General features: G+C 30.5%; 1 protein-coding gene across 1 annotated transcript in view; it reads left to right on the top strand.

The window, feature by feature from the left end:
- The window catches only part of LOC150080120 (cell adhesion molecule Dscam1-like), a 328057-nt gene that overhangs the window by 283416 nt on the left and 27749 nt on the right, over positions 1 to 16892 (top strand). The window contains exons 4-10 of the mRNA XM_090382099.1: positions 4147 to 4401; positions 4652 to 4933; positions 6475 to 6741; positions 7360 to 7698; positions 10916 to 11212; positions 13623 to 13808; positions 15952 to 16047. Of these exons, the coding sequence (XP_090238225.1) occupies positions 4147 to 4401; positions 4652 to 4933; positions 6475 to 6741; positions 7360 to 7698; positions 10916 to 11212; positions 13623 to 13808; positions 15952 to 16047 (1722 nt within the window). The remainder of the gene's footprint in view (positions 1 to 4146; positions 4402 to 4651; positions 4934 to 6474; positions 6742 to 7359; positions 7699 to 10915; positions 11213 to 13622; positions 13809 to 15951; positions 16048 to 16892) is intronic.

Genomic DNA, 16892 nt, shown 5'->3' with positions numbered 1-16892 from the left:
GGAGAATTTTGAGAAAAAATGTTATATTGCATTCTACTTTGTACACAAAATGTGTAAAACATATAATCCATACACAATACACGTGCAAGTGTTTATTGAACAAAATTTAATACTGAATGAAACTTTTAACTCATCATAGAATTCAAAACTTTATCATCACTTTTGTGGTGATATCCAATTGGTTAGAAAATTCAGTTTCTTCAAAGAGTGCATCATCCGCAGTGCTTTCAAAGGCATCGCATATTCCACATTTCTTGAATGTCTTGACAAATACCTCATCTTTCATTACTCCCATGAATTTTTCACTTATTTGCAGACCACCTGTGAAATAATTAGTCTCTTCATTCATTCTATTGGCTTCAAATCTTGATTTGGTGCTTCCATCCATCTGGTCTGCTTATCTTGCATGAATGCTTCTAAAGGGTTAATTGAGATGTCCATTGGCAGCACTTGACTAGTAAGGCTTCCTGCAATCATAGCTAACTGTGTGTTTAATTTTGCAATTTAACCATTTAATTTTGTAATCTAACCATAGCATCATTCTGTTTTCATCTTTCCATCTTTTATTATGAATATGGATGAAAATTCTTTGCAGAATTTCATCTTTAGACATTGTCTTCCTCTTTGAATATTAAAAAGAGTGACAGTTTTGTGTCATTGTTACACCATGCTAGAACAGTAATTTACTGAGTTTTCTCTTGGTCAGAAGTTTAATCATGTTGGTTTTATTTACATTCATAGTATTTGATGGAATATCAAAAGTTAGGGGAACTTGATCATATTATCTATCTGTCAAAGTTTGAAACATGATTTCTTCCTTGCATTAATCGTGATGCTTCCACACATCATTTGCCACTATTAATATATATTAATTAATATATTAATACTGATACTTAATTTCTAAAATTTCAAAATTTTGTTTTCATATTCAGCCAGCATTTTTTATGCTGTCCTAATTCAAGAATGCTTATTTAAGCTATGCTTCTGCGCATAAATGTATAATACCACGAAGTTGTCCCACCAAAATCAGGGATACTGTGCATGTGGCCAACCACTTTCTTGCTTCAAATATGATTGCTTTTGTAGACATGGAAAATCTATTTTTTTCTGTGTTTTTTTTTTTCCAAATCCAGTTTCCCCATCTTTTCTTCTAGTTATGGTCCTTTTTACAACATGCTTATGAAAAGAGTGTTTGCTTTTCTCTAATTCTTGTAATTCTTTCTCTGTCTTCCTCCATTCACATATATTCTGTTAGGAGGAGGATAGAAATATCTTTCAGGTGTACTGTTTTCTTTGGATAATTTAACATTCAATTTGAAGCTTAGTGTATGAAAACCCTCCTCTGTTGTATATTCATTTGATTAGGACTACAAATTTATAACAGTCTAAACTGCTATAGAAATGCAAGCTACTGAAGAGATGTTTTATCTCTCCACTATTGACTCATTGTGATCTGTGAGGACTGTTTCAATCAATTATTAATATAATTCTGATTGATCCCACTCCTGATTGTTGCACATTTAGATCACAGTGAGAAGTAGAGGGGAATCAGTGTCTCATATGTTGAAAGCAGGGCAGAGCTACATGGTTAATCCCTGTAACCCTTTCCAGAAAAGGGGAATTTTCTAGAAGGAAGTAGGAGTTAATTTTTTTTGCTAGAAATAAAGGGCAAATTCCTAGTGAGATAGTAGTAGTAGTAGTAGTAGTAGTGGCACATGATGCAAGAAAGCAAGTGTAGGAGCTTATGCAGCATCATGCAGATGTGCAAAACCTCACTCAAATATGTGAAGCAATAACAATATAATCTCTGATTTAAAAAAAAAATAAATACTGCATACATCTAGTATATTCTAGGATATCTTCAGACCATAAGATGCTGGGAAATATTAGGCAACATTTCTAGGGGAAAAAAAGGTGTCTTGTGGTTCAGAAAATATGGTAAAATTTTTTACTTAATTATATTCAGGAAATTAGCCAAGAACCTATTTCAATTCTATTAATAAACATATCAATGTTATTAATGATTAATTAAACTTTTGAATAACTTTTAATACTCTGGTGCTTATCAGTATCCATTTTCAAAAAAAAAAAAATGGATTCAGATGAATTTTATCAAAAGTAATTTATGGATTATCAAAAGTAAAATAGCATTTTGAAAGCCAAATTGCACAATGTAAGGGTCTGTGAAGAAAGTTTACTAGAAAATGTCAATTTGATTCCCATGAAATTAAATAAATTAGGTTTCAGAAAAATCTTATTACTTGTTAAAGCAACTGAACTTTGTTCAGTTGCTGCTTTAAATGAGCCATGAAATGAGCCAATTCCAGTTAACTGTTAAATGAAATTGTTTTTTTTTAGGTAACAGGAAATGAGAGATTGTAAAATTACTCAACCAATTGTAGAAAAGCTTAAAGAAGGTTGCAATATTTATTATATTATTTGTCTGATCTCTCTCTCTCTCTCTCTCTTTCTCTCACACACACTAATCGGATTCTGTGTATTACAAAAACAGTTAATGAATTCATTTTAATATATATTACAATGTTAATTTTTTCTCTATATAGGGTGCATATCTCCAAGTTTAATATACTTTATTTTTATTTAATCACAATCTGTAATCTTGAGTGTTATCAATCTAGACAAATTTTTTTTATTATGTTAAAATTTATGATAGTTTGATAACTTAAATTTCATTAAAAGTTCACTCATTTTCAAACCTCTTGTTGATTTGTATTTTTGCTATATCTCAGTTAACACATTCATGCTGGTCTGAAAATTCTGCATGTAGTTGTGTGGGTGGGTACATTTCACAAAATTAATTCTCAATAAGATTGTGAAGTCTCTCAATCAGTTATAGTTTTGTTAAAGTTTGTATGGTCATCCAGTTCCACTTCAAATTTTAAATATCTTCTCTGCCTTGGAAACTTTGGCAAATTTATTCCAATATCCACCATTCTGCCCAAAGGTAACCTTTGCAATATGCAACTTTCTCCCCGGCGCCTCCGTAGCCAGGTGGGAAGAAGCAGCAGTGCGTAACGCACGCTTCTTGATTAGACCGGGGTTCGATCCCGTCACCACCAAATACGGGGATGCGGAAAGATCAGGGAATGATCACCGCATATTCCCGGAGCAATATGGCCTTAGTTGCTAATGCTCCTAAAAACCCAATAACAAACAAACAAACAATACAACTTTCTCTTAGTTATTAGCATTAGTTTTTTGAAATGGTCATTACCGATTAAGTTTGAATTCTGTAATTATCATTGATCAGTGGTTTAATTGTTACTTTGCAATATATCAAAGTCCAAATACGTTTGTAATTAATCCTAGCATTCAAATGTGAGAACTATTGGAAAACTGGTGATGGATACTGTGATGAAAATTTTTGTTGTCAAATATTAGTATCTGGTTGTTAGTAGTTTTCACTGTGAGCACTGTTTTTAAATATACCATGTGTGATGAAATGGGAGGGAGAGTAATATAGTATTTTTTATTAGTGTATCTCCCTAAACATATATACCTTATACCTTATAGATATTTAGTGCTCTGAGAAAGGTTGCTGGTCTCTTACCACCAGAACTACCTACTTGGGGATTCCTTTGCTCCATCAGTCGATGTTAAATTGTGGATAGTATTCTTCTCCTGTTAAATTATCACCTATCAATTGTTTAATTGTTACTTTGAAAGATATCTATAATAACAATATATGGATGTGATATGGCAATAAGTATTTATGTTTTATTTACTAAGTGAGTAATCCTTAGGATAATTTTTAAAATAGTAAACAGGTCAGCAGGACAGATGTAATATGAATCTTCACCTAACAACATGCAAGAAATTAGCTTATCTTCAGTTGGAGAAAACTGTGTTGTAATGGGTACCTTCCATGTTATGTGGAAAAGATTTCCTTAAAGAAAATATACAGTTTGAAAGCACGTTAAACAAGGAATTTTATTGAATTACTTACCTCATCTTAATGAATAATTTTGGTTATTGCTAATTTCTTTAAAATATTGATGTCTATCATTCTTGTGCCACTGATTGGCAGGTGTGTGTGTGTGTTAAAAGATTTTTATGTTCTACAACTTGTATAAATTACCATATTTTAAAATAGAGCTAATTTAAAAAAAAATTTTTTTTAAACAGATTCTCCCAGGGTAACAGTTGGCCCATATAATCCATTAAATGTGCTAGCAGACAACGATGCCCATCTGACTTGTTCAGCAACTGCAAGCCCCCCAGTCAGGACAGTGCGATGGATGAAAGATGGCCATATACTTTCAGGATCTGCTAATCATACAATTCCAGCAGTTACACCAGAAGACAGTGGCTTATATACCTGTGTGGCTGATAATGGTGTTGGAGAGCCTACACAGGCAAACTTGGAATTATCAGTTTTATGTAAGGGCCTTTTATATTTAATTTACTTTTATAAGAACTTTTTTGTATGATTAAGAAAATAATAATGCACAGTATAACAGTATTATCTCAATTTTTTGTGAATAAATTGATTATGAGGTTAAGATTTTAGGAATTGCTCCATATTTATATATTCTTTATCTTGAATGCTTATTAGATATTTTTATTTTTTGCATTTTTTATAATTAAGGTAAAAATAGACCTGTACTGATAATTTTTGTTTTATTTTTAGATGGTCCTCGAGTGAGTGTTGTACCTCAGCAGGAAGTATCAGTTGGAACACCTTTAACAATCAAGTGCAATGTGGCTTCCAATCCCCCACCTCGTTTAATTCAGTGGTTGAAAGAAAATGATCCATTCTTTAGACAAACAGGTGATTCTTTAAGAATAGATGGTGTCTCTGTTGATGATTCTGGGAAGTATATTTGTCAGGCTTCTACTACTCTAAGGCCATCTGGATCCAGTTTACAGAAAGAAGGAAGTGGTAATTCAACAGTATCTGTTCGAGTGAGACGTAAGTAAATCATAAATGACCATTATGATATTTAATATGGATTTTTAGTTGCAAAATAAATTGCATAGAACTACCCTTTTTTTTATTACTGAATGTTTATTGTCATTGCCATTGTTTAAAATGTAGAAGCTTGACAAAAGTGAAGTTTCAATTTAAATAGTGTGATTGGGATAAAGGTTTTTTGTTGCAAAGATTTTTTTCATATTTGTTTATTCATGTATTTATTCATTAAGTTAAACAAACAGAAGAGATCAGATATAATTAAAATGTTATATTTTATTAGCAATTTCAAATAAAAAGCTTCTCTTTGGGCTCATTAAAACAAAATATTGAGGATATAGCTAGACCTTTCTACCGTTGACCAAAAGAATGAAAGTCCTGATATTTTAATTAGTTAATTTTGTTTGAATAATTCCACATAATTTTTGGCATGTATTGCCCTAAACTGCAATTACTTTAATTTGCTTTTCCATTTTGGCCCTTTCATTTCTTCACACAAGCAAATAGGCATTTTTCACAGAGTTAATTAGCTCTTACTTGTGTTAAAAAATTAACAGAAAAAAAATTCAAATATAGAATTATTTTCTCTTTTAGTTCTTGTAAATTAGTGGGTTAAGAGCACTAAAAATTTTTTACTGCAAATAGGCTTTGGCTTTGTCATTTTCTGTTAGTGTATCTGTAACCAAAAATCAGATTTTGATTCTTCGAGTCTTATTGTTCTGTTGTTAAGTTATTGTATGACCAACAATCCTGATTTTTTTTTTTTTTTTTTGTTTATTAGAAGCTGAGGAAATATGAATAATACATGAAAAGGAAATCACTATATTATCTATAATAATAATAATAATATGGATGTTACACAAAATTGAACAACAGTTTCAGCCATAATAAAACTAAATTGTGTTGGGTTGGGCTTCAATCCAAAAGTTTGGGAAATTAGCCTTATTAATAATAATTGAATATGGTTCATAAACAGGTTATTTTTTTTTTAAATCAGAATTATTTTGTACCACATGAATATCGATTTTGTCTATTACCATTTGTTTAAAAGATGAAAAATATTTTAAATTTAAATTTAAATAATTAATTTATTCTAAGGTAATATAGTGAACTTGAGTTGAGGTTCTGGACTTGAAGCTGTAATTAACCTCTGATAATGATATTTGTCATATATATGTTAAAGGTGGTGCCATAATATTAAGATTTCATTTGACTTTCTGATTATATTATTGTTATCTATATTTATAATGTGTGCCATGAATGCATACAAAGATACATTGGACAACATAAACTGAGCCAGGTAAAGCATGGGGTGCCAAAATACTAAAATATCATATTGCTCTATGCCAAATTGCTGCAATGTTCTCCTTGCTTATCGAAATCATTATAAGAAAAAGATCACTTGATTGCATGGAAAATTAAAATCAGGCCCACAAGCATGTTAATAATTTTATGATTGCAAAAATTATTTTCATAGTATTTTTTTGAAGTATTTTTATAAGAGAAGGGATATATATATCAAAATTATATATTATGTGTAGATAAGCCTGGTGAAGCAGAAATCCGTCCTATACAACCAGTAGCCATTGCCGGGCGACCTTTTACCTTGTCTTGTTCTGCTGACCCAGTGGGTTGGCCTCTTCCTGAATTTCGCTGGTGGAAAGAAGGACAACAGAAGACAGAGCTAGGCAGGAGGGCCAATTACACTTTAATTTCTGTTCATGTTAGTCAAGAAGGAAGATACTTTTGTCAACCTTATAATCCCCTTGGCCAAGGAGCAGTTACATCAGTGTACTTAACAGTACATGGTATGTATCAAATTTTTATATAATATTAACCCTATTGTCAGTTTAAGATTTTTATATGATATATTTATGTATTTAATTATAATTATTAACAAAATAATTGTTTGGATCTGTTTTAAATAAAAAGCTGGTTGGAAACATCTTGCTCCTTTTTTAAGATGCAGGAAGCTGAAAAGAAGTTTAGCAAAACTTAAATCGTGTGACTTTTTAATCCATGTAAACTTATTAATGAAAACAAAATCTTTGTATACAATTACAAAATTGCATGTGTTTTTTTTTTTTTTGAAAAAGATTCTTTAGTAATATTCATTTAATTTACTAACATTCATTTAGTGTAATAACTACCCACAAAAATAAATTTTATCATAATTTATAACTGAATAAACAAATTAAATATAAAGAGAAAATGAAGTATTTCTTTTATTTTCTTTCTTTTTTTTTTTTTTGTTTTGTTGTTTTCTAAATTTAAAAGCAATAAATCAGTATAGTGATAATTTAGCAAATAATAATTAACATTCTGCAAGTAATAATGATAACACCAAATGATAAAAATTCAGTGTTTTAAAAATGTCACAATGAATGTAATGTTTATTCATTCTTGTTTTTTTATTTTTATTTTAGAACCTTCTGCTATTGCTATTCCACTGAGACCTCAGGTAATTAAAAAAGATGGTGACAAGAATTTTAGTATTACATGCAGAGCTCGAGGGAAGCCTAAACCTCGGGTAAGGTGGCTTCAGAATGGGCAAGAAATCTCCGAGGCCAGTGGTTTATTCAAGATGGTTTCAAGTGACAGCATTGAAGGCAATAATGCTTTTATTGTACAAAGCACATTATCATTTGCTGGTCCAGGTCGAAAGGATAATAATCTTTCTCCTGGAGATAGAGGTCGTTACACATGTGAATTTGAAAATGGATTTGGTGAAGTGGCACGCTCAGAAATGGTGCTTAGGATCGAACGTAAGTTTCATTTTCACAGTTGTAAATATTTCATTTAAAACATGCTGAATAAGGCTAATAAGGCTGTTATGGCTAATTTAACTCTGCTAAATTAAGTCAATTATGAGTAACCATAATGTTGATAAGGGAATTGGTGTTAAATGAATTAAATATAATGATAGCATTTTCTGTAGAGTAATGAAAGCTGAGTGTTAGGAACCTTTCCCTTTTACATTTATTTCATTATAATAAACTTTTGACATTATAAGTAGGTTGCTGCAGCAAATGGGAAAAGAATTACTCCCTTTCACACAAAGCTATTTCCTTAGAAATAGTGCAGAATTTATTTTGTTTAAAGAGAGAGAGCGATGCTTATATAAAATGCAGATTAGTGTATGTAATGTCAACCTTGGTAGCTTTTGTTCTGTGGTATTAAACTACTTTTCTTGAAGCCAATGGAATAAGTTAAAAAAATCTCATCCCAAGATGAAATCCTATTACAGTTCTTAGTTAAATTTGCATCTCCTCTTGTGTTATGTATTTTTTTATAAGTGTTAAGTATAAATGTTGTACTGCATCAATATAAATAAATAAGAAGTCTCTTTCCTGGTTTAGTTGTTCATTTCAATAACCTTTTATCTAGAAACAAGCTAGCTAGGATTTTTTTTTTTTTTGTTTTAGAAATTAAGTTGTTTACTGTATTTTAGTCCCATTTTATTGTTTTTTCTTATCCGATGTTGAATTAATTCAAAAAACTTTTGTGTCAAAATACTACATAATAATAATTTTACAACTGTAAAAATAGAAATTAATAGAAATTTTGCAACTATAAATGTACCAAATGGTAATACTTTGCTTCGTGTGTATTTATTAAGATATTTATGAATTTTAACCTTTTTTTTTTTTTTTTTCTCCTCTTAAAATTTTCAGAGCTGAATAGGTTTATTTCTGAATCTCTCTCTCTCTCTCTCTCATCAAATCAGCTGTTCAGAGATCTAGTTTATTTTAGTGTATATACTTCCCCATAAAACTGATAAAATATTAAAGTCCCATTGTTCTTTTGTCAAGAAACTAATTTTCATTTAACTGCCTAAGTGAATAATATATACATAATTAATCCTTTCCATCAAATTTTGGCAAGACAGGTTGTCAAGGTTCCCTTGTTATGTTATGTTATGTTATGTTATGTAGAAACTAGAGCAGTTTAAGTAATTTTTTTTTTTAAATTAAAATTCTTTGATGTTCATTTGGGAGTGTTATAATAATTCATTATTCATTTGCCAAATTTTATAATATACTTATTATATTCTTATAAAGTAAGTGTATCATAAAATAAAAATATATAGGTTGGTTATGTATTGATAAATAAACCTATTCACTTATTAATTGCAACTTGTTACTGCAGTGATTTATTATTTCAGTATAAGCATGAAGAGATGATTTAGAAGATGATTTAAATTTAATCACTGGATAGAGGATAAATTTTAAATATGAATAATACTAATTAAACTACATGAATTGTTAATATCAAGAAAATTTTGTGTACAAAGTATTGCATTTACCAGGCATACCAGTATATTTCAAGGATCATGTGCACATGTAGGAAAAGTTACCCCATGTATAACTTTAAAAATTGGCAAGAAATAATTTTTCACTTTTGAATGAGTTCACCTTTGTTTTCAGTCTATTTAGAAACAAAGTTGTGAAAAATCCCTATTTTTCTTTTTATTAAAAATATACTTTTTTTTTTTTTTTTTTTTTTTGTTATCACCTCCCAGACCCTTCATTAACACAAGTGCAGAGAATGTGATAATCAGAGGCACTGCCATAAAATGTTAAAGCCAGTATGCTTCATTAATTTGATGCAAGAGAAGCCACTGATTTTAAATTCTTGTTTTTCAACATGTGCATATAATTATCGAGAATAGGTTTAGCTTGATTTGCATTTTTCCTATTTATGTGATAACTAACAGAAATTTCTGGAATTTTTGATGGAGAAATCAAAGAAAACCCTTTTCTTTAAAAGTTTTTCTTTGATTTCTCCAAAGAAAACACTTTTCTTGAAGAGTATTGGGAGTTTCAGCTGTGTGGACTTGAGTAGATGACCAACATTATTGATGTTGGTAGATGCCTAACGTCAGTGAAATCATGTGGGAGTCTTAAAGATCTTGTGTGTCTCCAGATTAAGTAAGTGAAACTCCCACATAATAGAACTACTTAATAACTGGTTACAAATCTCGATTCCATGTTGAATCTTGCCATTAGATCCAATCAGGAAAGATTTGAAAGTTGTTCACTAGCACAGTTTCAAGAAGAAACTGCTAGTGACCTTGAGGACTGTGAAATCAGTGATATGGAAATTACTAAGGATCATTTACTAGAAAACTTTGAGATTGAAGGATAAGGTCCTTGAGAGAGATGGCATGTACCCACTTATTTTGAAGGAAGCACTGAGCAAGTGCATCAAACCATTAAGGCCAATTATAAGGGTTTCATACCTGGGAAATTTTTCAATTTCATTTAATAATAATATTATCTGGAGTTAATATTTTGGTTTCCAAAATGCCTGTTGTCCTATATTATAAACAAATCTCTGAAGGTATGATTTAAAAGTGCAAACAGTAAGTTTGTAATGTAGTCATCTCAAAGATCAAACCTTTCTCTAATTATGAATTTCTGGAATGAATTTGAGAAGCCTAACTGAAACGGGACGCCTCCATAGCCAGGTGGGCAGGAGCAGCAGTGTGTAGCACATGCTTCTTGATTAGACCTGGGTTCGAGCCCGTGACCACCAAATACAGAGGATGCGGAAAGGTCAGGGAATGACCACCGCATATCCCCGGAGCAATATGGCCTTAGTTGCTAATGCTCCTAAAAACCAAATAACAAACAACAAACCTAACTGAAACTTGATACCTGAGGCATCTAATGATCATTAGTTCTTTAGAACTATTAAAATGTACTGCTGAATGTAATTTTTAATAGGGCCAGTTAAAAATTTCACCCAGCACCTGTTAGCAAATGTTCCATATAAAATATTTCTACATTAACATTAAAGTAAAATTCAAGTATCAGATGTTTTTGGTCAGAATCTTTTTTATTATCTAAAACTAATAAAACAAATTTGCATAAATGTGAAAAGAATTTTCTGCTATATTACAGATATATTACTGCTTTGTGTTTTTAATATTTATCATTACTTGTTTTAACAGTCTATTTTTTTTTTTTTTTTTTGCAGATGCTCCTTTAGTGAGGCATACTTACAACAGAGTTGCCTTTGAGGTTGGAGAAACTGCTGTTCTTCAGTGTAAAATGCAGGCTTATCCAAGTCCTACTTTTGAATGGTCTTTCAAAGGTATTGTTTTAGATGAGTATGGAAATTATGGGACTAATGTAACAGACCTTGGAGAAGATATTTATGCAGGAATATTATCCATTAAGGATATGAAAGATGATGATTATGGAGATTATACTTGCCGTGCTTCAAATCAAATTGGTTACGATAAGAAAACAATTATAAAATTAGTGAGAAAAAGTAAGTACTCCACATCAATTTTTAATATCAACGATGTTTGAAAAATAAAATTTAATATATTTATTTACTGGAGAAGTATTTTTATAGAGTAAAATGTTGAGTTTATTATAAAGCTTTGTCTGTTTCATGTTTTTTGTTACATATTTTTTACAACTGCTGTAATGTGTAAACTGTAAATTTATAATATAAGCTTCATATATCTTGTTGCAGTTCAGATTTCTTCAGTTGCATTTGTCATGATTGAGTGCATTCATCATTTCACAATTAATCAGACACATTAGCCCTATCTTATGTCAGTTACCATAATCTCCTGATTTATGAACATTTAATCTTACGAACAAGATTTTTGACACTGAAAATTCAGTTTACAAACTCAATACATGATCTTATGAACTCTTGCTCAACTTCAGCAACTACACAGTACATTACCATTTGAAAGTAAAATGAATGAAAATGAAATACTTTCAGCATTTATGTATCTAACTTAGATGGCACATACATGTAAAATAGTTTAGAGTTTTGTTTTGTAAAATTAATTTACAATCTTTATACTATGATATTTTCTTTATTTTCTTATTATTATAGGCCATCAGGGTTGGCACATAACCTTTGTGAGACCAAGGGCATGAAAATTTGTAAAATTACAAATAATAATAATTTAAGTATTTATTCAGTATTATTTAAAAAGTAGAATTATTTTTGTGTGACAACACAAAAGGTACAAAGACAAATGCAAGAGTTGTTTGTCAAATATTCTGCCAGCTCTGTCTGGCATAAAAATGCTTCTAATATTTGTCATGCACTATTGTTTATTGTTATTACCAGAAATTTTCATGTAAAATAAAATTTCACAAAATAAATATAAAATTAAAAAATAAATATAAGTAAAAACTATCAAATCCAGCAACCTTGGCATCAGATCATTTTGCCTTTCATAATGAAACTTTATCAACATTTGTACCACCACCCTACCTATGCAATGAAACATAATAGTATAATTCATTTTGTTTTTATTCTGATGAAATGCTGTACTATACATAAAAAATAAATTGCAATGTATTCAATAATAAAGAATGCAACATCATTTGGCCATAATACTAACCATACTCTTAACAAAGATGCAAAAACATTTCTTTTTTGGATGAATCCTTCCATTATATTATTATATCTACTGGAAAATTGCTCTTGATTTATGAACTACTACTCAAGAATGCATGGTATTCATGAATTGGGAAATCTGTATATATTATTTTGTAAGCCATTTTCTGGTTATCAAAATTGAGAGTGAATGGAAGCAGTTACAGACATGTGCAATGTATCTTGGTAAATATATTAATCTGTCTGCCATTCCATCATGTTGAGTTATTATTGGTGCCACTCTCATTGTTTAAACAGTACATTTTTATTGGTCTGTATCAGTTGCTTATGCAATGATGGATTGTTTACTTATGTATATAATGAAGCACATGATGATAAAAATAACTATAAATAAAGAACTGCTGATTTCAACTGGCCCTGAGTCTAGTATGTGTAATTATTCCAATTTTTTGCTATAGCCTGAATTGCAGTTAAAGCTGTTAAATTCAGTCTGAATTGCACTTTTATCAAAGTACCTCCTGTGATCAAAGCAAACGAAAAATGTATAATCTACACACTAATAATGGGAGGATATTATTGATCCACTAATGCAAGTAAATAGAAAACTGGTGAAACCTCTAACCTCTTATGTGCAAAATGGCTGGAAAAATAAATGCATAATCAGTTTATTAAGAATATTGACTCAAAAACTGATTGATAAATCACAAATTTTTTCTTTTGTTTGCTCAGCTGAGCATGGCTGCTATAAGCACAAGCAAACCAAGCAATTGCTTGGAGCCTCGTGCTTTTGAGAGGTAGGCCTCATACTTGAGTTAAAATATAAATCATATGAAGTTAAAACTAATTTTATATTAACAGAATCACATTTTCTGATAGAAAAATCACTTTTATAAACAGTCGCTCCTCACTACTTTTGCTATCTAAACTGCCTGCTGGCCGCAGTCAGTGTGGATCTGAGTGCCTTTGTCAGGAGGAATATCTTTCACTTATAACTGATAATGCACTTATTAATTGTTCATTATTCTTATCTCTACTGGTGCAATTTTCTATAATTTCATTCATGTTTCCTACCAAAGAATGCACTTGCTTGTTTGTCTTATTTACTAGCAAATTGTTTTCTAGCAAACTGTTGACTTTCACTAACCAAACATTTAGAAGTAATGGGTTTACACAAGATAAGGAGATTTATCATTTTGCATTAATATAATCAGTATTTATGTAAGTACAGTATTTGTATAATCAAAAAAAAAAAAAAAAAAAAAAACTCATGACTCCAGTTCATTTTTAATATTTTAATGTGAAAATCTTTCAGGTCATCCAGATGAACCAACCCAACTTGAAGTAATTGAAGTAAATTCTGACAAAATTACTCTGAGGTGGCATGAAGGATTCAATGGGGGCTTCTCAAATACAGAATACCTTGTTGCATACACTAATCTCCATAATGGTCAACAGAAGAATGAGTCTTGTCGTTCTCAAACACTCTGTCAGATTACAGGTGAATTTAATTTTTAATTAGATTGCATCTTATAATATTTTTATTTTTGAACATTGCTCTACTCTGTATTTATTTATGCTCATGCACATGTTTTTTTAATTCAAAGCTCCAATATTGGAGTTTTGAAAGCAAGTCTTAAAACACAGTATCTTAACTTTTAAACAAATAGCATAACAACTTGTTGGGGATGCCATTTCTTTGAAGGCAGTGCAGTGTGTACCTAGGTGGCTTATCAAAAATTGGTGATTGTGCTACTATGAAATTTGTGTTTTCCCCATGCAGTTTAAGCATTACAGGCTGAAAAATTATATAAAAGAACTAGGTGGTCCTGTGCTACAAATAACAGGATTTACATCCATTTTCACTAGTGTCAGGTCCCGATTTCCTTCCCAGCAGAAGTCTATAAATATTTATGAAAGAATGTTTCTGATGTTCAACAAATAGCAATAGAGTCTGATATTGGCACCAAATTTTCAATATTTGTTTCATTGTTTCCTCTGATGGTTTTAGGCTAAATTTTGATTCTCTGACCCTCTATTCTTCATATAAAAATCTGTACAGTATAGGTTTTTATGGGGGGGGGGAAATAGGGGCTAGTACATTTTGAATGTTTGGATATGACTTGAGGCTGAAAAGTCAGATCATCACCAGACTTTCATTGTATATTTTATCTTTCTCTGTTTTAGGCCCAGTTAAAACTGAAATGTATAGAAATGTTTGTGAAACTGTTGTAGTGAGTTGCCTGGATATTGCATGAGTGCACAGATATAACTTGGAGCTTTAACTTGGAGTATAACTTTAGGCATGGTGAAACAGTCTCAGCAGTGAGTCTGAGAAGATTAATTTTTATTTTGATATATTTCCTGATTATACTGATGACTGATTAATACAGCCCTGTATTGAGAAATTGCCAAAATGTCATAAGAAAATTTATCTTTCCTATTTGTGCTCCATAGGGTCAGTAGAGTATAATATAATCTCTTAACCTCTGATAGAAGAATTCATTATTTTAGTAAAGCAGGCACATGGTGCATCATAAGTGGAATCAATTAAAGTACACAATATTAAAAGTTTTTTTTAATAAAAAAAATTTAAGATTATGTATTTTATGTTATTCTTTATTTTACCATTATAAAACATTTTAATTTTTTTTAAGAGCACCAGAGATTGTTACTCACATCCATATTGTGTATTTGTAGAAGTGTGTTCACACAATATGCATGTTGTGCAAATTGACCTGTGAACTGAAAATCAATCTGTAGCAAAAAATCCTGGAATAACTCTTGGGGTGTGGGGAACCCCCTCCCCTCATCTGAAATCAATGAACTGTAGCTTCAATTAAAGAGGGCTTCAGAAATTTCTCCAATTATTGGCAGGAATCAAACCTAGACCTCTTGAAACAAGTGGCAACAGTGATTTATTATGCTGAGTAAGCTACCACAGAGGTAATTTAACATTATAACAGATGCATCTAGGAATAGTGTGTTTTTCATATGAAAATATATTTCTACATATTTTAAAGTGCCTGTCTTAATATCTCTTAAGAGAAGCGTGTTTATTTGTAATGCAGTTATTCCCAATATATGGCTTTATTTATCTCTTAATACATAAATATATGACTTGAACAGAAATTTTGCTTGTAAAGCTTTAAAACTTGTCTGAAATATATTTAATGTGTGATGCAATGCATTTTAATTTCCTTTTTTATCTTATAAAAAAATTACAATTTAATAATATTATTCATTGTGCCTATCTTTTAGAAGCATCTCTTTCATTTCATAATACATACTGCTTTTATTATTAACAAAATTATTCTAAGGGAATGTGATTCCCTTGATTGTGATTCCCTTGATTATAATGTGAATCCCTTGATTAGTTAAATTACTATTCAAGAGATATATGGGTAACCAGAGCTCATTCCACTTTGAGTGAGCCACAAATTTTATTTATTGATCTGAAAAATGGCAGATAAATGATATTTATATATTAAGTTATTGAATCGATATCATTCAGTCGTATGTTATGATGTGAAAACATTTCTGTTCTGTGTACAATTCAATTTGATACATCTGTAATTTTTAAGAGTTAATGTCTTTGTTCATCTACAGTTCAAATATTGATTCCTAATCTTTTTATTTTTAAGGTCTTAGTCCAAAGACTGAATACACCTTTAGAGTTTTGGCTGTAAACCTACAAGGTCATAGCCCTTATTCCGAAGAGTTGTCAGTTACAACAAAAGGTATGCTATTAATTATTTTACTTTTTAAGAAAGAGACTAACATTAAATAATTTTTATTTATTTATTTGTTTAAAGTGAGATGTTTTGTGGTTATTCGTTATGATTGAATTAAGTTGAAGAAATACTACTTAATGAATGTTAAATAACTTTTTATTGAGACACTTATATGAGAAAAATGTAAGTAACAATCGCAATATTAATACTTAAAACATATGAAACATGTATCTTGAAACATTGTTCTACATGATTTAATTATTATTATTGTGCTGGCGACTTTGTTTCCCTTGTAAGCAGCTCAGTAGAAATATAATTGACACTAACATATAATTTGATATTGTTTCTTCAACTTTAATTCATTAATAAATTATTATTATTATATAAAGTTCGTGCTTTTCTAAATTTAATGTTTGCTAACTAAATTGAAAGTAAAATGGAAAGAACGCGGTTCGCTTTACGCTAATTCGCTATAACACTGTTCTTATATTATAACCCGTATCTGATTATAACGCTGTCACAGATCACTATAACACTCTTTTACAGATTGCATTTTTGGCATATTTAACGAAATCGTTTCATTTGATGGAGTCGATAGCTTGAAAATGAATAGCAAAACAGCATTAAAATGTTTCCCACGCCGACTTGAGAAATTTTCCCATGCTCAGTGAAATTTTCTCAGTGAAGGAAAGGGATGAATCAGATTGGTCCACTGGATATTGATGGTTCAACTGTTGATGATCCTGCTCAGGTGGCTAACAAACTAAATGAGTATTGTGCATCTATATTCACACGTGAGGAGTTATTCAGGGAAGGGAATGCCAGAGGCGAGTTAAACTCTGGCAGTGAGC

This window comes from Mastigoproctus giganteus, chromosome 9, assembly GCF_048544385.1.
Source record: "Mastigoproctus giganteus isolate SK-2022 chromosome 9, ASM4854438v1, whole genome shotgun sequence".
NCBI classification, from domain to species: domain Eukaryota; kingdom Metazoa; phylum Arthropoda; class Arachnida; order Uropygi; family Thelyphonidae; genus Mastigoproctus; species Mastigoproctus giganteus.
This window is presented reverse-complemented; position numbering and strand designations above follow the sequence as displayed.